This window comes from Aegilops tauschii, chromosome 7 (assembly GCF_002575655.3).
Source record: "Aegilops tauschii subsp. strangulata cultivar AL8/78 chromosome 7, Aet v6.0, whole genome shotgun sequence".
NCBI classification, from domain to species: domain Eukaryota; kingdom Viridiplantae; phylum Streptophyta; class Magnoliopsida; order Poales; family Poaceae; genus Aegilops; species Aegilops tauschii.
Window position 1 is genome coordinate 83,160,378 of NC_053041.3, and position 23,644 is coordinate 83,184,021.

Consider the following 23,644-nt stretch of genomic DNA (forward strand, 5'->3'; position numbering starts at 1 on the left):
ATCCATATGGTTGTCGCTTTATTGTATGAAATGCAATCGCCATGTAATTGTTTTACTTCATCACTAAGCGGTAGCGATAGTCGTAAAAGCAATAGTTGGCGAGACGACAACGATGCTACGATGGAGATCAAGGTGTCGCGCCGGTGACGATGGTGATCATGACGGTGCTTCGGAGATGGAGATCACAAGCACAAGATGATGATGGCCATATCATATCACTTATATTGATTGCATGTGATGTTAATCTTTTATGCATCTTATCTTGCTCTGATTGACGGTAGCATTATAAGATGATCTCTCACTAAAATTTCAAGATAAAAGTGTTCTCCCTGAGTATGCACCATTGCGAAAGTTCTTCGTGCTGAGACACCACGTGATGATCGGGTGTGATAGGCTCTACATTCAAATACAACGGGTGCAAAACAGTTGCACACGCGGAATACTCAGGTTAAACTTGACGAGCCTAGCATATGCAGATATGGCCTCGGAACACGGAGACCGAAAGGTCGAGCGTGAATCATATAGTAGATATGATCAACATAGTGATGTTCACCATTGAAACTACTCCATCTCACGTGATGATCGGACATGGTTTAGTTGATTTGGATCACGTAATCACTTAGATGATTAGAGGGATGTCTATCTAAGTGGGAGTTCTTAAGTAATATGATTAATAGAACTTAAATTTATCATGAACTTAGTACCTGATAGTATCTTGCTTGTCTATGTTAATTGTAGATAAATGGCCCGTGTTGTTGTTCCGTTGAATTTTAGTGCGTTCCTTGAGAAAGCAAAGTTGAAAGATGATGGTAGCAATTACACGGACTGGGTCCGTAACTTGAAGATTATCCTCATTGCTGCACAGAAAAATTACGTCCTGGAAGCACCGCTGGGTGCCAGGCCTCCTGCAAGAGCAACACCAGAAGTTATGAACGTCTGGCAGAGCAAAGCTGATGACTACTCGATAGTTCAGTGTGCCATGCTTTACGGCTTAGAACCGGGTCTTCAACGACGTTTTGAACGTCATGGAGCAGTTGGAGTTAATATTTCAAGCAAATGCCCGGATTGAGAGATATGAAGTCTCCAATAAGTTCTACAGCTGCAAGATGGAAGAGAATAGTTCTGTCAGTGAGCATATACTCAAAATGTCTGGGTATAATAATCACTTGATTCAACTGGGAGTTAATCTTCCGGATGATAGCGTCATTGACAGAATTCTTCAATCACTGCCACCAAGCTACAAGAGCTTCGTGATGAACTATAACATGCAAGGGATGAATAAGACAATTCCCGAGCTCTTCGCAATGCTAAAGGCAGCGGAGGTAGAAATCAAAAAGGAGCATCAAGTGTTGATGGTCAATAAGACCACTAGTTTCAAGAAAAAGGGCAAAGGGAAGAAGAAGGGGAACTTCAAGAAGAACAGCAAGCAAGTTGCTATTCAGGAGAAGAAACCCAAGTCTGGACCTAAGCCTGAAACTGAGTGCTTCTACTGCAAGCAGACTGGTCACTGGAAGCGGAACTGCCCCAAGTATTTGGCGGATAAGAAGGATGGCAAGGTTAACAAAGGTATATGTGATATACATGTTATTGATGTGTACCTTACTAATGCTCGCAGTAGCACCTGGGTATTTGATACTGGTTCTGTTGCTAATATTTGCAACTCGAAACAGAGGCTATGGATTAAGCGAAGATTGGCTAAGGACGAGGTGACGATGCGCGTGGGAAATGGTTCCAAAGTCGATGTGATCGCCGTCGGCACGCTACCTCTACATCTACCTTCGGGATTAGTATTAGACCTAAATAATTGTTATTTGGTGCCAGCGTTGAGCATGAACATTATATCTGGATCTTGTTTGATGCGAGACGGTTATTCATTTAAATCAGAGAACAATGGTTGTTCTATTTATATGAATAATATCTTTTATGGTCATGCACCCTTGAAGAGTGGTCTATTTTTAATGAATCTCGATAGTAGTGACACACATATTCATAATGTCGAAGCCAAAAGATGCAGAGTTGATAATGACAGTGCAACTTATTTGTGGCACTGCCGTTTAGGTCATATCGGTGTAAAGCGCATGAAGAAACTCCATACTGATGGACTTTTGGAACCACTTGATTATGAATCACTTGGTACTTGCGAACCGTGCCTCATGGGCAAGATGACTAAAACACCGTTCTCCGGAACTATGGAAAGAGCAACAGATTTATTGGAAATCATACATACAGATGTATGTGGTCCGATGAATATTGAGGCTCGTGGCGGATATCGTTATTTTCTCACCTTCACAGATGATTTGAGCAGATATGGGTATATCTACTTAATGAAACATAAGTCTGAAACATTTGAAAAGTTCAAAGAATTTCAGAGTGAAGTTGAAAATCATCGTAACAAGAAAATAAAATTTCTACGATCTGATCGTGGAGGAGAATATTTGAGTTACGAGTTTGGCCTACATTTGAAACAATGCGGAATAGTTTCGCAACTCACGCCACCCGGAACACCACAACGTAATGGTGTGTCCGAACGTCGTAATCGTACTTTACTAGATATGGTGCGATCTATGATGTCTCTTACTGATTTACCGCTATCGTTTTGGGGTTATGCTTTAGAGACGGCCGCATTCACTCTAAATAGGGCACCATCAAAATCCGTTGAAACGACACCTTATGAACTATGGTTTGGCAAGAAACCAAAGTTGTCGTATCTTAAAGTTTGGGGTTGCGATGCTTATGTGAAGAAACTTCAACCTGATAAGCTCGAACCTAAATCGGAGAAATGTGTCTTCATAGGATACCCAAAGGAGACTGTTGGGTACACCTTCTATCACAGATCCGAAGGCAAGACATTCGTTGCTAAGAATGGATCCTTTCTAGAGAAGGAGTTTCTCTCGAAAGAAGTGAGTGGGAGGAAAGTAGAACTTGATGAGGTAACTGTACCTGTTCCCTTATTGGAAAGTAGATCATCACAGAAACCAGTTTCTGCGACACCTACACCAACTAGTGAGGAAGTTAATGATAATGATCATGAAACTTCAGATCAAGTTATTACTGAACCTCGTAGGTCAACCAGATTAAGATCCGCACCAGAGTGGTACGGTAATCCTATTCTGGAGGTTATGTTACTAGACCATGACGAACCTACGAACTATGAAGAAGCGATGGTGAGCCCAGATTCCGCAAAATGGCTCGAGGCCATGAAATCCGAGATGGGATCCATGTATGAGAACAAAGTATGGACTTTGGTTGACTTGCCCGATGATCGGCAAGCCATTGAAAATAAATGGATCTTCAAGAAGAAGACTGACGCTGACGGTAATGTTACTGTCTATAAAGCTCGACTTGTTGCGAAAGGTTTTCGACAAGTTCAAGGGATTGACTACGATGAGACCTTCTCACCCGTAGCGATGCTTAAGTCTGTCCGAATCATGTTAGCAATTGCCGCATTTTATGATTATGAAATTTGGCAAATGGATGTCAAAACTGCATTCCTGAATGGATTTCTGGAAGAAGAGTTGTATATGATGCAACCGGAAGGTTTTGTCGATCCAAAGGGAGCTAACAAAGTGTGCAAGCTCCAGCGATCCATTTATGGACTGGTGCAAGCCTCTCGGAGTTGGAATAAACGCTTTGATAGTGTGATCAAAGCATTTGGTTTTATACAGACTTTTGGAGAAGCCTGTATTTACAAGAAAGTGAGTGGGAGCTCAGTAGCATTTCTGATTTTATATGTGGATGACATATTGCTGATTGGAAATGATATAGAATTTCTGGATAGCATAAAGGGATACTTGAATAAGAGTTTTTCAATGAAAGACCTCGGTGAAGCTGCATATATATTAGGCATCAAGATCTATAGAGATAGATCAAGACGCTTAATTGGACTTTCACAAAGCACATACCTTGACAAAGTTTTGAAGAAGTTCAAAATGGATCAAGCAAAGAAAGGGTTCTTGCCTGTACTACAAGGTGTGAGATTGAGTAAGACTCAATGCCCGACCACTGTAGAAGATAGAGAGAAAATGAAAAGTGTTCCCTATGCTTCAGCCATAGGCTCTATCATGTATGCAATGCTGTGTACCAGACCTGATGTGTGCCTTGCTATTAGTTTAGCAGGGAGGTACCAAAGTAATCCAGGAGTGGATCACCGGACAACGGTCAAGAACATCCTGAAATACCTGAAAAGGACTAAGGATATGTTTCTCGTTTATGGAGGTGACAAAGAGCTCGTCGTAAATGGTTACGTCGATGCAAGCGTTGACACTGATCCGGACGATTCTAAATCGCAAACCGGATACATGTTTACATTGAACGGTGGAGCTGTCAGTTGGTGCAGTTCTAAGCAAAGTGTCGTGGCGGGATCTACGTGTGAAGCGGAGTACATAGCTGCTTCGGAAGCAGCAAATGAAGGAGTCTGGATGAAGGAGTTCATATCCGATCTAGGTGTCATACCTAGTGCATCGGGACCAATGAAAATCTTTTGTGACAATACTGGTGCAATTGCCTTAGCAAAGGAATTCAGATTTCACAAAAGAACCAAGCACATCAAAAGACGCTTCAATTCCATCCGGGATTTAGTCCAGGTGGGAGACATAGAAATTTGCAAGATACATACGGATCTGAATGTTGCAGACCCGTTGACTAAGCCTCTTCCATGAGCAAAACATGATCAGCACCAAGACTCCATGGGTGTAAGAATCATTACTGTGTAATCTAGATTATTGACTCTAGTGCAAGTGGGAGACTGAAGGAAATATGCCCTAGAGGCAATAATAAAGTTATTATTTATTTCCTTATATCATGATAAATGTTTATTATTCATGCTAGAATTGTATTAACCGGAAACATAATACATGTGTGAATACATAGACAAACAGAGTGTCACTACTATGCCTCTACTTGACTAGCTCGTTGATCAAAGATGGTTATGTTTCCTAGCCATAGACATGAGTTGTCATTTGATTAACGGGATCACATCATTAGGAGAATGATGTGATTGACTTGACCCATTTCGTTAGCTTAGCACTCGATCGTTTAGTATGTTGCTATTGCTTTCTTCATGACTTATACATGTTCCTATGACTATGAGATTATGCAACTCCCGTTTACCGGAGGAACACTTTGTGTGCTACCAAACGTCACAACATAACTGGGTGATTATAAAGGTGCTCTACAGGTGTCTCCAAAGGTACTTGTTGGGTTGGCGTATTTCGAGATTAGGATTTGTCACTCCGATTGTCAGAGAGGTATCTCTGGGCCCACTCAGTAATACACATCACTATAAGCCTTGCAAGCATTGTGACTAATGAGTTAGTTGCGGGATGATGTATTACGGAACGAGTAAAGAGACTTGCCGGTAACGAGATTGAACTAGGTATCGAGATACCGACGATCGAATCTCGGGCAAGTAACATACCGATGACAAAGGGAACAACGTATGTTGTTATGCGGTCTGACCGATAAAGATCTTCGTAGAATATGTAGGAACCAATATGAGCATCCAGGTTCCGCTATTGGTTATTGACCGGAGAGGTGTCTCGGTCATGTCTACATAGTTCTCGAACCCGTAGGGTCCGCACGCTTAACGTTACGATGACAGTTATATTATGAGTTTATATGTTTTGATGTACCGAAGGTTGTTCGGAGTCCCGGATGTGATCACGGACATGACGAGGAGTCTCGAAATGGTCGAGACATAAAGATTGATATATTGGAAGCCTATGTTTGGACATCGGAAGTGTTCCGGGTGAAATCGGGATTTTTCCGGAGTACCGAGAGGTTACCGGAACCCCCCGGTAACTTAATGGGCCTTAGTGGGCCTAGGTGGAAGAGAGGAGAGGAGGCCAGGGCAGGGCCGCGCGCCCCTCCCCCCCCAGTCCGAATAGGACAAGGAGAGGGGGGGGCGCCCCCCTTCCTTCCTCCCCTCCACCTCTTCCCCCTTCCTCTCCTAGTCCAACATGGAAAGGGGGGAGTCCTACTCCCGGTAGGAGTAGGACTCCTCCTGGCGCGCCTCTACCTCCTAGGCCAGCGGCCTCCCCCTTGCTCCTTTATATACGGGGGCAGGGGGGCACCTCTCGACACACAATTGATCTACGATCTTTTAGCCGTGTGCGGTGCCCCCTCCACCATATTACACCTCGATAATATCGTAGCGGAGCTTAGGCGAAGCCCTGCGTCGGTAGAACATCATCATTGTCATCACGCCGTCGTGCTGACGAAACTCTCCCTCAACACTCGGCTGGATCGAAGTTCGAGGGACGTCATCGAGCTGAACGTGTGCTGAACTCGGAGGTGCCATGCGTTCGGTACTTGATCGGTCGGATCGTGAAGACGTACGACTACATCAACCGCGTTGTGTTAACGCTTCCGCTTTCGGTCTACGAGGGTACGTGGACAACACTCTCCCCTCTCGTTGCTATGCATCACCATGATCTTGCGTGTTCGTAGGAATTTTTTTGAAATTACTACGTTCCCCAACAATGGTCTCTTCCCGGCGGAGTCCGGGAAGTGAACACGGTTTCTGGGTTATGTTTGACGTAAGTAGGAGTTCAGGATCACTTCTTGATCATTACTAGTTGGCGACCGTTCCATTGCTTCTCTTCTCGCTCTTATTTGCGTAAGTTAGCCACCATATCTTGCTTAGTCGCTGCTTCAACCTCACCACTTTACCCCTTCCTTACCCTTTAAGCTTTGCTAGTCTTGATACCCATGGTAATGGGATTGCTGAGTCCTCGTGGCTCACAGATTACTACAACACCAGTTGCAGGTACAGGTTTTGCGATGATCATGACGCGAGAGCGATGTTATTTGTTTTGGATTTCTTCTGCTTCTTCTTCGATCAGGGGATAGGTTCCAGGTCGGCAGCCTGGGCTAGCAGGGTGGATGTCGTTTGAGCTTCTGTTTGTGTTTCATCCGTAGTCGGATGTTGATCTTATGTATGATGTATTGATGTATTCTTGCGGCATGTGTATGCCTTGTATGTATCCCCATCTATTATGTAATGTTGATGTAATGATATCCACCTTGCAAAAGCGTGTCAATATGCGGTTCTATCCTTGGTGGGACCTTCGAGTCTCTTTAGGATAGTATCGCATATTGGGCATGACACATCGTGATTGCACCTCTCTCAATTGTGTTTGGTCACATCCCCGTATTTTCATGCCTGTGCATGTAGTTAGGGGAGAGCGGATCTTTGGCCCCCAAGCGACAGGGCACTCGTTATCTTGGAAAACCCTATTTGGCACTTAGGTTGCCGAACATAGGCTTGCGCATATGAGGCGCACTCCCCTCTCCCAGCGCTATTCCTAAACGGCCGGCCCATTTAGGGGCACTAAATTTCCGGAAGCTCCCAACCAGTTTTGGGAAGCTTCCGGAAACTTCCAGTTGCTTTTCCCTTTTCTTTAATCTATGTGTTTTTGCTGTTTTTAATTCGGATTTCTCCATGGTTATTTATTTATTTATTCTTTTATTTTTTTGGTTCATTTAAAAAAATGTGAATATTTTAAAATTCGTAAATGTTTTAATATTTTTCCACCTTTTTTGAAAAGATAGAATATTTTTTTCAAATGCACGATCTTTTTAGAATCCCCAAAGAGGTTTTCAAATAAAAAAATCGTGTATGAATATTTTTTTCGAAAGGGGCGCCCCAAAGGTGAGGCTAGGGTTATTGTCAAAAGTGTATGAAAAAAAAGTTGACATCCAAAAAAAAGTTTAGAAGAATGTTAATTATGTATTTGAAAATTGTTAAACGTGCATACAAAAAGTATTTCAGATATATAAGAAAAATGTTGAATCTGACTTGAAATAAAGGTAACACATGTTGAACAAAAAGGAAAATCGATGAAAATCAACAAAAATATATGAATGAAGCCAATGAAAACAAAAAAGGAAAACAAAGAAAATGAACACAAAAGAATGAACAAGAAAGGAAACCAATGCAAAAGAATGAAACCAAGAGAACAGAGAAATAAACAAAGCAAAAATCATGTAACCAAAATAATAATGAAGAAAGATAGAAAACAAAAAATCAGTGAAAACCAAAGAAATGAATAAAAATGAAAGAAAAATCAAATTCAGTGAAAATCGAGAAAGACACGAAGAAAACCAATGAAAACCAAAGAAAACCGAAATAAAATAAAGAAAACCAGTGAAAAAACCAAGGAAAAGAAAAACACTGAAGAAAACCGGAGAAGAAACAAAAGGAAAGAAAGATTAAAAAAACCCAGATTCGAACCGGCGAAACGGTCACTCATGAGTGTCATGTGGCAGTGATAAAAACAAAGATAAACGGGTCGGCCCAGTTCTATGCGAGATAAATATTTCCTTCAGCCTTCAGGTGAGAGAAGCTATGGTCCCGCTATAAGAGAGCATTGGCAGCTCTCGCGTCACTTTTGCCACGGTGGCGCTCTCGCGTTACTGGGACCGACTATCTAAGTGGTTTTGTGAAGGTTCTGTAGACATGTTTGGACCGAATTCAGAACCTTCCATGCGGTTTTTTTGCTTTTCTTTTGTGTTTCTTTGTTCTTTTTTTTAAACTGCATGTCAATTTTGTAATAAACGTTGAACATTTTGTGTATACACGCGTAATAGTTTTTTATACACATTGAACATTTCTCAAATCCATTATGTTTCTTTAGTTATATATTAAAAAAATCAAACAAGATTGAAATATGCGCATCCACAATTTTTAATGGTAATAATCCTTTTTTAGAAACTACGTGAACATATTTACATTGTAGAAATATTTTTAAAATAAAAAATATTTTCGAAACATGTAAGTTTTTTTAAATGTCACAAACATTTTTTAATGATATAAAAAATGCCAAATAAATACGCAAAAGTTTTGTATGTTGTATAAAACATTTTTACAAATTTGACAACCAGTTTGTAAACATTTTTTAATGGTATGAAACATTTTTTAAATTTATGTGGACAATTTTTACATTGTGTAAACATTTAAAAAATCATGGAAATTTTTTTTTAAACACGTGAACTTTTTCTATATTTCACAGTACACATTTTTCAGTGTTCTATCAATGATTTTGAAAAGTTGTGCAGTTCTTTCTTTTGCACTGCATGAACATTTTTATGCGAGGCAGATGCTCCTCTTGCTATGGGCGAGACATATCCCCCTCTCACCCACTCCGTTATCTTGTTTGTGCATGTGCTGGTCGGATTTAGAGCAAATTGTCTTGTAGGTCAGAAGGAATCAGAAAATACGAGAATGAACAATGGATTTGTGTATGATTGGCCCATGTCAGGCGGGTAGGAGATTGTGTAGTGTGCGAGCTCACATGGAATTCCTTAGAAGTCCCGATTACGCAACAGGGTGCAAAAGCCCGTGTGAACATAGGTAAAAGCATATCCAACAAATGCGCTAGATAAGTCGCGCGCTGAAAGAAACGACTATATAGCACGCGCGAGACTGAAACTGGCGCTCCAGCAGTCGTGGCAAAGTAGGTTCAGCGCGTTGGGGAAGAACGATATCGCGCGCTGCTTATTTGATGTGCCGGCTCACGCGTGATGCAAAATCTAGGCTGCTACAGGTGAGGTTGCAGGATTGGGTGCCGTGTTTTTGTGCTTCTGTTAAAGCAAACATCCTCCTGCGCGCGCTAAAACGCTATTTCGACGCTGCAAAAAAATTAGCGCGCTGCGTAACCGCGTGTTTGTTGGAGATGCTCTAAGGACTAAATTAATGTTCATGAAGAAAAAAGCTCATCTGGACATATTAATCTATGTGCACGGCCGTGGTGATTTGTTTCTTTGCGAACAAGATTGATTGTATTGATGGTTGTCACACGTGAGAGATGCATATTAAGGAGAACGACTTCCGCCTACCGGTCGGGAAGCTATGAGGCATGTTGAGCATGTCTATCAGGAGTTCCCTACCTCTGACCTCTAGCTCCCCTTATATAGGTTAATTAAGGGTAGGGTTACATGGATCCTGATGAGACCGTCGGTCGCGTGGCGGGCTAAGGCCACATTGTAGCTTGATAGGTCGACTCCTGGTCTAGTGGACTGACTTCCATTCTATTGGTGTACCCTCGGTACATGGTCCTGTCACCACCACCTCGTCTCATGGACTCTATCTGCTCCCCAGTCGCCACCACCGCCACGGTGCCCCAAGATGGTTGTCGCCACCCACAGAGCTCGAATAGGAGTCCGGGTGATGCGCATGAGGCTGACAACGACCGGCGCACCATCCACGCCCCGGGACGAGCTCTCGGGGCACGGGGGAGGTCCCGTCGACGGAATTGGTCGTCACCACAACTCCCCTTGGCCTCAGGCCTCCTGGCCTTTGCCATCCCTCATCGTCCAACCTCCCACCCGTCGTCCTTTAACTCCATTGACTGGAAGTGAGCCTGTGCCACCGCACATGCTCAGCGAAATGCTGCAACGAAATTTCTTTTCTTCATTTTTTTACTGAGTAAGTAGTTGTGATGTGTAGTGATACAATAGCCGAAATGGATAATTTTTTATAGGGTTTTTATCATTTGTGCCATTAGTTGTGTCCCACTACTCAGTTTTACCATTAAAAACTACAACTGCTCAAAAATGCCATTGTTTCATGAGATGCTTGCTCAAAAATGCCATTGGATATCTCAAAAATGCCATCATTTCATTAGATGTTTGCTCAAAAATGTCATTAGACATTGTTATTGTCAGGTCAAACTCGTTGACCATGTTATATGACAAAAATGTCCTTATACCACATGTCAGTTCTCTCTCTCTCACACAATGATAAGTGTGGACCCCAGTTGTCAGGAGTAAGTAAGGGAATAATTCTAGAGAAAAATAAGAACGCTGTTGGGATCAAGTGTGACCCACACTTTATTGTAATGAGATAGAGGGAGAGCTGACATGTTGGTCTATAGGTATTTTTGTCATTATAACATGTCAAACAAGATTTGAGATGACAGTAGTGGTGTCCAGTGGCCTTTTTTAGCATGCGCCTAATGAAGCAATGACAATTTTGAGAAATTAAAATTCTTAATGACGGAACTAAGTAGTGAGATGTAACCAGTAGCATAAATGATAAAAAGCCTTTTATATTGAATTGTAATGCCATGAATATGAGCCAAAATTAACATATCCTTTCATTTATGGGCATCCAGCTTTAGGTGTAAAAGCAGAAACAATTTTGGCTACCTAAATCTTCTCTCTTCTCACTTAAAACTTGATTTGTGTAGCTAAAATTTGGGATGCTCTCAATGCTAGCTAGCAAATCCACGTTTATTTTTGGATCCCGATAATTCCCGAACGTTCGGCTTTTAGTAGTCAGTTTGTTTAATTCACATCTAGATGTTTTTTAAGGATGTCACATCTAAACTACCACAAATATAATGCAGCAACAAAAAATAAAAAAAATTAGAACAAAAAAAATAGGCCACAAATAGAGTGGACATCAGCTTAGATGTGACATAACTATGTCACATCTAGATGTGTCCTAAACAGACCCGTTAGTAATAGCATCCCAAACGGTTTTTTTATGGCAACTTTAGTTGACATGAGTTGGCAATTTTGGCCCAATTCGTTTTTTGTCCAGAAAAATGCCTAAACCTGCCACCTCATATCAACTGAAGTTGCCATCAACCAATGTTCGGGTTGCCATGCTTAAATTTGGTCGAAATTTATCATTCACGTTATCTTTTCCGGAAAAAAGTGGATAGTGCACTCTAGCATCCCACTCGAAGCCAACCCAACCACCGGAGTCCACGTTTGGGGATGATTGGTCCGTTATCGGGGGAAAAAAGCAAACAAATCACCGCCGTTAAATAACGGATCGACGGCTGCAGCATGGCCGTCGTCACATCGTTCCTCCGCTGCACGACCGCCGCCGCGCTCGCACTCCACCACCACCACCACCAACCGGCCTTGCTCGCCGTCCGCCTCCGCTTCCCGCGCCACCGGATCCCGACGAGCAGGGCCATGTCGTCCTCGCCGGCCGCCGACGCCGCGCCCGCGCCCGCGCCGCACCAGGCCGGGCCGTGGTACGCGGTGCCGGACCTCAGCCTCCGCGGCCACCGCTTCGCCGTCCCGCTCGACCACTCCTCCCCCGGCTCCCCCTCCGCGCCACGCATCACCGTCTTCGGCCGCGAGGTCGTCGCAGGTACTCCCCGCTTCCTCCCTCGCATCTCCCCTGCCACGCCTCTCGGTCACGGAGTTAGGGGATAAGATGGCCCTGCACACCCGCTGCGGGATCGGTGGGTTGGTTAAGTAGAATTTCGCGTGCTCGTTTTATCCTTTTTTTTAATCCGCTGTTCTGAGGCAACCAGGAATCACTAGTATATGCTTAGGAAATACTGTACTAGTAGGAAGTAAAACATTGTTTGGTAGATTTGGGAATGAGTCATGCAAACATTGACGAACCTTTTGCGCTGTCCACTGGCACGACCATGCTAAAACACACAATTCCAGCTTGGTTCACTGAATCCTCGGTAAGGTGCCGCGGGTGTAGCTGCAGAGACGCTGGGCTGAGTGTATGGATACAATGCCCATGCGTGGAAGACCTAAAATTAAGTTAATGCAATGTATCCAACATCATATGCTTGGAAGTTGGAACACTTCATGCTAATTTCATGTTGAGGGAGCGTGATTAACTTACTACCGTACTGTTCTTTTATGCCCTGCATCCACAATGACTGTTTAAGTGTATCATTACAGCTGGAAAAGAAGAGGCCCCTTTGCCTTACCTGGTGTACCTACAAGGGGGGCCTGGATATGAAAGTCCCCGCCCCACGGAAGCGAGTGGTTGGGTGAAGAAGGCATGCGAAGAATACCGTGTGTTATTGCTAGATCAGGTACATTCCAACTTCTTCGGCAGATGCTCTGCGCTCTTCGTTTTTGCACCAATCTGCTCTTACTTTGCTGACACCCTTTTACTTTTCAGCGAGGAACAGGATTGTCAACACCGTTGACAACATCATCTCTTTCTCAAATAACATCTGCAGCAGAGCAGGTGGAGTATTTGAAGCATTTCAGGGCAGACAACATAGTTAAGGACGCAGAGTTTATTCGTCGGCATCTTGTACCAGATGCCAAGCCTTGGACAATTCTGGGACAGGTATAGTATGTAACGTCATGTGACCTTGATGCACATATCTGTCTTGCCCCTTTTTTTTTGTTAATGTAGCACTGTTATTTATGCCATCTACTATTTCCTTGATTACAGAGTTATGGTGGATTTTGTGCCGTTACATATTTGAGTTTTGCTCCAGAGGGCCTGAAAGCTGTCCTTTTAACTGGAGGGCTTCCACCACTAGGAAAGCCCTGCACTGCAGAAACTGTGTACAGAGCCTGCTTTAAGCAGGTTCAGCAGCAAAATGAGAAGTACTATAAGAGGTTTCCTCAAGATATACAGGTCGTTCATGAAGTTGTAAGATACTTAAGTGAATCTGAAGGTGGAGGAGTAAGTCATTCTTAATATTTTTGCGCTTTCTCTCACATGTGAATTTGAAACTTGTATCTTATGCAACATTTTTTATCAGGTTCTTCTTCCATCAGGTGGCAGGTTAACCCCTAAGATGCTGCAGTGCCTTGGACTATGGGGTTTAGGTTTCAGTGGAGGATTTGAAAGACTGCATTATCTGTAAGAAATACTTTGCATTTTCTTCATTACTTGATAAAATAATGTAACTTACTGATCTGTGCCACTCCTTGCTATTGTCTGGGACAGACTCGAGAGAGTTTGGGATCCTGTACTTGTTCCTGGTGCAAAAAAGAATATAAGCTATTACTTCTTGAAAGAGGTACTAAGCATCACCAATATAATGTTGATCTTTAAAATTACCATGTTCTATGTCTCTAATGGGTAACCTAACATTATATTTTCCTGCAGTTTGACATGTGGGTAGGTTTTGATCAAAATCCTCTTTATGCTCTCTTACATGAGTCTATCTACTGTGAGGTAACTTTTGATACCTTTTTTTTTATCTGTTTAGCTGGTACTGCAACTCCTTTTCTTAAGTCTAGTGTAATTCATGGATCCAGGGATCTTCATCGAAATGGTCAGCCGATAAGATTTTCAATGAAAATGGAAGTTTGTTTGACCCTGTTAAGGCTACAGAAGAAGGCCGTCCTGTGTATCTTACAGGAGAGGTATGCCCAGATCTTTATGGGAAGCGTCATTTGCTATAGTCATGTTCCTGCTAAATTTGAGCTCTGTCATACGCTGAGAGTATACTTTGTAGCATTTTGGTCTGTCTGGCAAGTTTGTAGTAATTTGTAACACTTTAATTAATGAGATGAGGAAAAGCCTTTGCCTTTGTTTAAAGAAAATGGTTCTTACTAAATTAGTAACCCATGAAGTTAAAAGCTAACATTGCAGGCTGTTTTCAGTCCATGAATAGTCTGTAGTTACCAAAGTGTGGCAATTGGAAATTTCAAAGTTGCATTTTATTTGCTAAGATCTTACCAACGGTAACTTAGGTTGACAATGTTCCTTTTACGAGGGATGGTATTCAGGGAAGGACTCTTCTAGTTTAGCTATTCAAGGGAGTCCGACACTACACTTTCCAGTACCTGGGTAACCTTGGGGAAGCCATGTCAGGACAAACTTATGCAATGATTAAGGGGACACTACTTAGCAGCACCCTATTGCGTACTCAGATATTCGTTGCTTATGATTTGTCACGAATTCCTAACATGTGTCCGTTTCCTTAACGCAGATGGTGTTTCCCTGTTTTTTCGATGAGATCAATGCTCTACGGCCCCTAAAGGAGGCTGCACACTTGTTAGCTGAGAAGGAGGACTGGCCTCCGTTGTATGATATCAGCGTGTTGAACAACAACAAGGTTCGATCTTCTTCCCAACAAGATTATAGCCTCCTCCATGGCATGCATGCTCGTTTCATCTGACGCATGTCTGGCATGCCGATTGCATGCAGGTCCCAGTGGCCGCCGCGGTGTACTACGAGGACATGTACGTCAACTTCAACATTGCCAAGGAGACGGCGTCCCAGATCGCCGGGATCCGGCTGTGGGTGACCAACGAGTACCCGCACTCTGGCCTTCGCGACGGCGGCCCCCACGTCTTCGAGCATCTCATGGGTCTCTTGAAGGGCAAGAGGCCTCTGTTTTAGCCTTTTAGCCAATCCATAACTATGACAATAAAGCCTTCATTTTCTCCTAGTTGAGAAATGAATTACAATATACCCCTGGTTAAATGTTTCTGAATGTCTGCACATACATCCTGGGGCACAAATTTTGGCGCTCCAGTCATGCTTGCACGCTTAGAATTGCGCTATGTTATGCACATCTCGTTGGGATCCTTCTGAATTAATGCTCCACTCAACCCGAATAAAGAACTTCAGACAAAGAGGAAGATTTTTTTTTTAAGCCCAAGAAAGGGTATCTGAATTCAGATGGAGCTGAGTTTCTCAACGCACCAAAGAAAGTGTACTAGTTCAGACTTTATGTTTCATTTATTCGTAACAAGATCTGAAGACGAACTGTTTTGCGAAGGATCATCTGTCAGTTCTGCTTCCACGTTACAGATTTGCCTCGAAGCTTCGGTATACTACAGTTTCAAAGTATCTCAGTGTCAGCCAACTGCGCACGTTTTGCTCCCAAGGACATGGACTCTGTTCCTCTCGGAGGTCAGAGCCGAGGGGCAGTTTGCAAATTTGTAGGCGAATAAAAGTTTAACTGACGTATACATGTAGAGAAAATGGTTTGATCGTATACACACATGTCGAGAAAATTAGCAGGAAAAGAGATAACGGTCACAGTATGTAGAGAAAATGGAGTGCTCCAAGCCCGTTTGCAGGTCCTCGAACAAGCACGAAATGCGCTTCGAGCATGCCAAATGGCCTCTTGACATCGTTTCTAACCCCTTGTCTTTGTGCGAAGTGGGATTGTTTTTTCTCTACCATGGCTCAAGGATGGTCTTGACGAAGGTCGCCCATGGTGGATAAATACCATCACAAAGATAAAAAGCCCATGTTATAGTCATGACCATTAAAGGTATAGTTGCACAGAGGAGCATCTCCGGCACACAACCTTGCAAACAATGAAGGAAGCTGCAACACGTTGATGTCATTGTCAGACCCGAACATCCCAAAGAAATAGTGCCAAATCTACAGGTCTTGTGATGCAACTGCTTTAAAAATCATGGTGGGCTCATATTCGTCCTCATCTAATGAAAACATATAAGTGAGTCAGCGTAGAAGTACTCCTTGTTCGCATCCATCGTGTTTGCTTCAAAGTAAACAACAAAAACGCCATTAACTTTGGCTATGACATTTGGCCGAACACTTTGCAAGGTGTGGTGTCAGCAGATGGACGGAATTGTGCGGCGGCGTCGGTCTCGGACTACGTGGATACAGTGCAAGGGGGAGGGACAAAAGTGAGAAAATCGGGGCTCTGGTATGGTTTTTGGGTGGGTTGGGGGCCTGCATGGCGGAGGCCCGAACGCCCGCAAACCTACTCCAACTTTGCTTTCTGGTTTGTGGGATTTCAAACGTCTGGCGCCTTGTTTGGTGCACGGTGTTGGATGGCCTAAAGGGTCCGAACCGCGCGGTCCGAACATTTGGAGGTGTTTTGGTGCATGACATTGGAGTTGGCCAAGGAATAGAGATCGAAGTATTTTTCACTTACCAATGGCAAAGGTGGGTAAATACCCTCAACTTCTAGGGGACATAGAAAAACGATTGGCCGAGAAATGAAAAGGTTGGATAGACCGGCTGCGAAAATTGCACTACGAGAAGTTTCAACTTCCTAAGGAGTTGGTTTGCTAGAAATCCCCTTTGGTTCAACTTTCTAGCTTTTGGACCCAGAAGTTGGCAACTGAAGCTAAACCAAATAGAACCTAAATTATGTATGATTATTGGGCAATAAAAAATGGATCAAGAGCGCGAATACAAAAAAAATTTGATACCACAACAAATTATATGTCCAATTTGAATTAGCTACTACTATTCATGGACGAATTTCTCATTTTTCTTTCTCAAGCCTTGAAAGCATGTTGCATCTACTCCCTATAACTCTTTCTAGAGATTTAATATGGACTATATACAGATGTATATAGACGTATTTTAGAGTGTAATCCATATTGGAATCTCTAAAAATACTTATATTTAGAAACGGATGAAGTACATGATAAAAAATTTCAGGATCTAACACTGGAGGTGGTGGGCAGCATAGCCAGGTGCACCAAGCACCCATTAGGCACTAGGATCTTCAGATGATCAGTATGAATAATCCTCTTTACATATTGCTCTAGTGCATATGAGCAAAGGCCCAGGGCAAGGAAATAGCTCCTTCACGGGCGTGGTTGTTTATCCGATTCTAATAAGCATGTGTTTGGATTGAAAGAAAGAAAAATACTAACGGTATTGAGATCTGCTTGATAATCCATATATGCATTTGCCAAAAAAATTCATGCCAAATTTTGGCATGAAACCAATCATGCTCTAAATGCTTAAAATGGCATTGTTAAGGATAAATGTATCACTTACAATAGGGCTCCACCATTGTACTATAAGTTTGTATCTCCACAATTTGACAATATATACAAGTTACATGAACAACAATTGGAAGCTTCCCGTATGTAATTTGTGAATCGAATATGAGTTGTTATTGTTCAGATTATAACATTTGAGATCTGAGTTCTGCATCTTAATTTAAAAGTGTGTCATGCAAACATGGAGGGCTAGGCTGTTTGATCAATAATTATGGGAACTTAAAATCCCTTAGTGATTTTCACTAGTTCAAAAATGATGTGGCATTGTTTCCAACAATAGCTCTTTGTTATTGGCGTATACTCACTCCGTTCCGAAATAAGTGTCTCAAGTAGACGGAGGGGGTATGTGTATGAACGAAGTTGTTTTCCTTTGTCAATTGGTCATCTTCTTTGAGATGACAATTATAATAGGTAATGGAAGTATGGCGAGGTGTGTTAGCAGCTAAGAGCAATCCTCGGTTTAACACGAAAGTGAAGATATATAAGGCGAGGCTTCAAAAAGAACGGATTAGGAGCTCGAATACCAAACAAACAAATTCACAAATTTATAACAGATGATCAAAGACCACAGGTTGAGCGTCGCTCGGTCTTTCCAAGAAAATTTTCATTTCTTCTAGCAATACGCTTTGCTTATATAGATATAATCATATATATTGCCCTATTTGGCCCTTTCTAGTATATTTGAGTAGGTTTTGACGACGATACTCGCGCATACACGTGCCGAACTTGGCGTGTTCTCGTCTCTCTTTGCACCACAGCTTCATCCAAGTCGTCCCGGACGCGTCGTGGGCCATGGGGGACTTGTCGTCCCATCTCCGCCGCCAGAACGGGACCTGATACCTGTGCTTCCAGAGCTCGCTGTCGTGGTCGGCCACGAGGCGGCCCAGTCCGGCGCAAGTGCTCGCCACGCTCAAGAGGTCCACGCCGTCGGTGAGCCTCGCCAGGATGTCCAGCATGACGTCGACGGAGAGCGACAAGAGGGCATTGCCAGGACACACGGCGGCGAGGGTAGACCGGCATAGCTTCTCGGTGAGCTCCCTCCATAGCGCGGCCACCGTGCAGTCGGCGCCGTCGTCAGTCAGAGCCCGCGCGGTGTCGTCCAGGCCGCGTGACAGGAGCGGCGCCGCGGCGCGTGCGTCCACGCACACCCAGTGCGTGCCCGGCCGTGGCCCGTGGGTCTTGGGCAAACCTGGGCACCCGCACGTAGAAGACGATGTGCATGCCGTGCGCGCGCATGTGCAGCGGGACGGCCGCGTCCCGCCGGCGCGGCGCGGCGTACATGAGGGACAGAGTCGAGGCTGTCGCGCCCGCCCGAGTCGGGAACCGTCCGGACTTGCCGGCGCTGTCGGCGTGGAGGACGAAGCCGGTGTCGAAGAAGGCGGCGTGGACGACGATTATGAGGCGGCCGAGGAGGCGCTCTGCGTCCCAGCGAGCGGCGTCGATTACCCGGTTCTCAGACCCAAGGTGTTCTGAAGAACTAGATTCAGAGAAATATGCAGGAACTAGGCTATTTCATTCACTTTCAGAGAAAAGATTGGAGCATTCGAGCTGCTTACAGAGGAACCTAGCCGGCCAGGAACACTGGCGGCGCAAAGGGGGAAACCCTAGTAAAACTGGAAGATGGTTCTCTCATCTCCACACCTTGGCTTTATAGCCTTACAATCCAAGAAAAGAAAGAAAGAAAATGGATACATAGTGGTTGAGGCTGCAAGCCTTTTGCCGGAAAGGGAACAACGACGCGTCCGGGTCTGGGAGCCGTCCGATGCGAGATCTACGGTGTCGGCTTCATCTTATCCAGCGAAGCGGTATGAGTGAAGGGGAGACGTTGATCTTGTGATGGACGGCTCGGCTGTCTTCGCGCGCTCTCAGAGACAATTCAAACTAACTGAATTTCGTTTGCCGTTGTCGCCCCGATGCAGATGGGTCCTGACAACTCCCCCCTGATGAGACCAAGCCTGTCCTCAGGGTTGGAAATGAGGGAAGACTCGCTGGATGAACGTTGCATCCTCCCAGGTTGCTTCTTCCACGGGCAGATTACTCCATTTAATTTTCCACCTGACCACAGGGATATCGATGTCCCCTTGTTTGCGAGGCACCAGTTTGCGTTCCAACAACAACTCAGGTTCGAGCAGGATTGTTCCATCAAGGTTAAGTAATGGAAGCTTGGCGTTAGGTATTGCTGCTGGGCCAATGTGTTTCTCCAGTTGGCTGATGTGGAATGTATTGTGCAGCTTGCAGTCGTCTGGCAGAAGAAGTTTGTAGGAAACATTGCCCACTTTCTGCATAACTCGAAACGGTCCATAGTATTTGGAGTGCAGTTTGAAGCACTTATGGATGCTCAAAGTAGTATGTCTGTAGGGTTGGAGCTTCAAGTATACCATATCACCTTCTTGTAAGGTTCTCTCAGATCTCTTCTTATCTGCAAAGTGCTTCATCCTGTTCTGTGCTCGGAGGAGATTTTCTTTGATGTGGGCAGCAGTTTGTTCAACAGTGAGGACAGAAGGGAGGTTGGCAGTGTCCTCTAGTGGGTATAAAGCTGCTTCAGCTATCATATTGGGCTTTCTGTTGTAGAGGGCTTGGAAGGGAGTGATCTTTAGAGAGGTGTGGTAAGATGTATTGTACCACCACTCTGCCAAGGGCAGCCAGTAAAACCATTTCTTTGGTTGAAAAAGGCCATACATCTCAAGTAGTTCTCCATACATTGGTTCACCCTTTCTGTTTGCCCGTCAGTTTGGGGGTGGTAAGAAGTGCTCAAATGTAACTTAATGCCCATTCTTTTAAACAGACTTTGCCACAGCTGACTTGTGAAGATTTTGTCCCTGTCAGTTACAATAACAGAAGGAAGGCCATGGAGTTTAAAGATGTTTTCCACAAATGCATTAGCTACAGTCTGCACTGTGATGGGATGTTTCATGGCAATGAAGTGACTGTATTTGGTGAATCTGTCCACAACTACCAAGATCATATCTTTGTTTTGTGAGACTGGCATTCCCTCCACAAAATCCATACTTATGTGACACCAAGCAAAGTCAGGGACAGGCAGTGGTTGTAAGAGACTAGGATACTTGCAGTGCTCAGGTTTGTTGATCTGACATGTTGGGCACTGTTTGATGAAGTCCACAATGAACTATTTCATGCCAGGCCAGTGGAACAACAGTTTAACTCTTTGATAAGTGGCTCTATGGCCAGAGTGACCTCCTAGCTCAGAATTGTGTAATGCAAATACAAGCTTGGTTCTCAGTTGTGTCTCACTGCCCACTACAATTCTGTTCTTATACCTGAGTACACCCTGCTTAAGTGTGTAGTTATCCACAGCAGAGGGGTTAGTGGCCAATTGAGCTGTTATGTTCTTGCACTTAGAGTCATTGTTGTAACTGGCTACAACTTCAGAGATCCAAGCAGGGATAGCTGTGCTTGCAAAAAGGCTATGTAATTTGTACTGCACTCTAGATAGGGCATCAACAACCTTGTTTTTGTTTCCTTGCTTGTACTCTACCCTGTAATTGTAGGCCAGTAATTTAACCAGTAACTTATGCTGAATTCCTTCAGTTAACTTTTGTTCCTGGATATATTTGAGGCTCTGTTGATCTGTTCTTATAATGAGAGAAGAAGCTGCAAAATAGTGTTTCCAGTGTTTCAGAGCTTCAATGATAGCCAGGGCCTCCTTATCATAAGTGGAGCTGGCAGCAGCTCTAGGACCAATAGTTTTGCTGAAAAAGGAGATAGGTCTGCCCTCTTGCATGAGGACTGCTCCAATGCCATAGTTGCAAGCATCAGTTTCCAGGACAAAAGGTTTGGAAAAGTTAGGTAGGGCTAAGGCAGGGGCCTCTGTCATTCTGTGCTTCAAACTGTTGAAAGCTTGTTGCCGTTCATTGCCCCATGTGAAACTGTCCTTTTTCAGAGAGTTGAACAGGGGTTTGCAGATAAACCCATAATTTTGAATGAACCTTCTGTAATAGCCAGTTAATCCTAGGAAGCTTCTCAACTGAGTAACATTTTCAGGAGCTGGCCAATTAAGCACTGCTTCAATCTTTACAGGGTCTGTAGCAACTCCATCTCCTCTGATGATGTGTCCCAGATATTCCACTTGTGGCTGGGCAAAAGTGCACTTGCTGAGTTTTGCATAGAGTTGGTGTTGTTGAAGGGTCTCAAACACTTCTTTTAAATGTTCTATGTGTTCCTGAAGATTTCTGCTGAAAACCAAGATATCATCAAAGAAAATCAAGACAAATTTTCTCAGATACTTCTTGAAAATCGTATTCATGAGTTTCTGGAATGTAGCAGGAGCATTAGTAAGCCCAAATGGCATAACTAAGTATTCATAGTGCCCACAATGAGTGCTGAATGCTGTTTTCTCTATGTCATGCTGCATCATTCTGATCTGGTGGTAACCACTTCTTAAGTCCAGCTTAGTGAAAACAGTGGCTCCATGTAGTTCGTCCAACAGATCTTCAATTACTAGCACTGGATATTTGTTCTTGATTGTTTGTTCATTGAGTTTCCTGAAATCATTGACGAGTCTCCAGGTTTGATCCTTCTTTTTCACTAGGAGGGCTGGAGAGGAGTAAGGACTGACACTGTCCTTAATTACTTTGTCTTTGATCATCTGTTGGATGATTTGTTCCATTGCATCCTTTTGGTGGTGAGGTAATCTGTAAGGCCTCTGGTTTACTATTTTAGCTTCAGTCACTAGAGGAATTGTATGATCAATTGCTCTGACAGGGGGAAGGCCCAGGGGCTTTGAGAAAATGTTGTTATATTTATTTAACAACAATTTCACTTGAGGATGCACTGGTTGGTGAGGAGAGGGAGGGGTGGGAGGAGGAGGTGCCACAGTTACAAAGTTGAGGAGGAGAACAGCTCCACATACTGGGTCCTCTTCCAGTTCTTCCTCAGTGTCCACCTCAGGTACTGCCATGTTAGGCAGACTCTCATCCTGGAAAATGACCTTCTTGCCCCCTTGCATGGTTATTTTTACTTGCATTTCCTCAAAGTCCAGTTCTACTGGGTTGTGAGCTTTCATCCAATCAGCTCCTAATATCACATCATAACTTTGGAGCTGTAAGACTCTGAAATCAGATGTGAATTGTGTCCCTTGTACAGTGTAAGAGCATTGTTTTGCCATGAACTCTCTCCAAAGTACTCCACCATTTGCCACCACTACTTTTCTTTTTCTTGTAGGGGAAAGGTTGCACTGTATTTTGTTAGCAATGTTGGGAGAAACAAAAGTAGCAGTGCTTCCACTGTCTATAAGTGCTGTTGCAAGGGTGTCTCCAAACATGACAGTAACAGTAAATGAGTACTTGGTGGCACTTAGGCCCATCAGAGCATGCATGGAAATTTTCAGAGTCTGATCTGCAATGTTTTCTGCTTCTTCAGTGTCAGTTTCTTCAATTTCTTCAGAACTTGCAGTGTAGTACACCAATTCTGCATCATCAGGGTATTGCTCCTGTAGAGCCTATATTTGAGCTTGATTGGCCAGCTTGCAAACTTTCTTGTGCCCTGGGAACCACGGTTCCTTGCATTTGTAACAAATGCCCTTTAATCGAGCTTGTTGGATTATAGTGGCAGTATTGTTTGTAGCTGGTTTGCCAGGGTCAAACTGAACATGTCTTCTAACTGGAGGTTGCACTGCTTGGGGCCATTGCTTCTTAGGAGGTTGTTCCTGCTCCATTCTCCTAGCTAACCACATAGCTTTCTGCAAGTCTTGAGGTTCATGACATTGAACATAATGCTGAATGTTGTCATGTAAGCCAGAAATAAAACTGGTTTTGTAGTAATCTTATGGGAGAGCAGGATTATCTCTTCACATTAAATTCATAGCTTGCTCAAACTTGAGTATATATTCATTGACTGACCCTGTTTGAGTAAGTGCATGAAATGATCTCACATTATCACAGATAGAGGTCTCAGCAAATCTGTCACCCAAGAGTCTACAAAACCTATACCAGGGCAAGGTGTTAGCAACTATGGCAGTACCTCTCCACCACTCAATTGTAGGTCCTTTTAGGTATGTGACTGCAATTTCTGTTTTCTGCTCCACGGGTGTTCTAGCAGCCTCAAAATAAAGTTCAATAGTCTGAATCCAAGAGTCAGTGCCACTTCCATCAAATTCAGGAATGTTGTATTTGGCTGGTTTGACTAGTGCCATAGGTCTTCTGTTATCCTGTAACTGGTCTCTTTG

The 23,644-nt window shown here is 43.7% G+C and overlaps 1 protein-coding gene across 1 annotated transcript; it reads left to right on the forward strand.

The window, feature by feature from the left end:
• The first annotated feature begins 11,644 nt into the window (after window positions 1-11,644).
• On the forward strand, window positions 11,645-15,315 carry LOC109786246 (uncharacterized). Its single transcript, XM_020344827.4, has 10 exons — window positions 11,645-12,109; window positions 12,664-12,800; window positions 12,890-13,063; window positions 13,172-13,408; window positions 13,488-13,588; window positions 13,676-13,748; window positions 13,838-13,906; window positions 13,990-14,097; window positions 14,667-14,792; window positions 14,885-15,315. The coding sequence occupies exons 1-10, from the start codon at window positions 11,797-11,799 to the stop codon at window positions 15,077-15,079; spliced, it is 1,533 nt and encodes a 510-aa protein (XP_020200416.1). The 5' UTR covers window positions 11,645-11,796; the 3' UTR covers window positions 15,080-15,315.
• Window positions 15,316-23,644: the final 8,329 nt, after the last annotated feature.

What these genes read in the sequence shown, in the direction of transcription:
- LOC109786246 (XM_020344827.4), top strand. Translation starts at nt 11,797, where the DNA reads ATGGCCGTCGTCACATCGTTCCTCCGCTGCACGACCGCCGCCGCGCTC. An exon ending in CTGTGTATCTTACAGGAGAG is followed by an intron (nt 14,098 to 14,666) that starts GTATGCCCAGAT and finishes TCCTTAACGCAG; the next exon opens with ATGGTGTTTCCCTGTTTTTT. An exon ending in GCGTGTTGAACAACAACAAG is followed by an intron (nt 14,793 to 14,884) that starts GTTCGATCTTCT and finishes GATTGCATGCAG; the next exon opens with GTCCCAGTGGCCGCCGCGGT.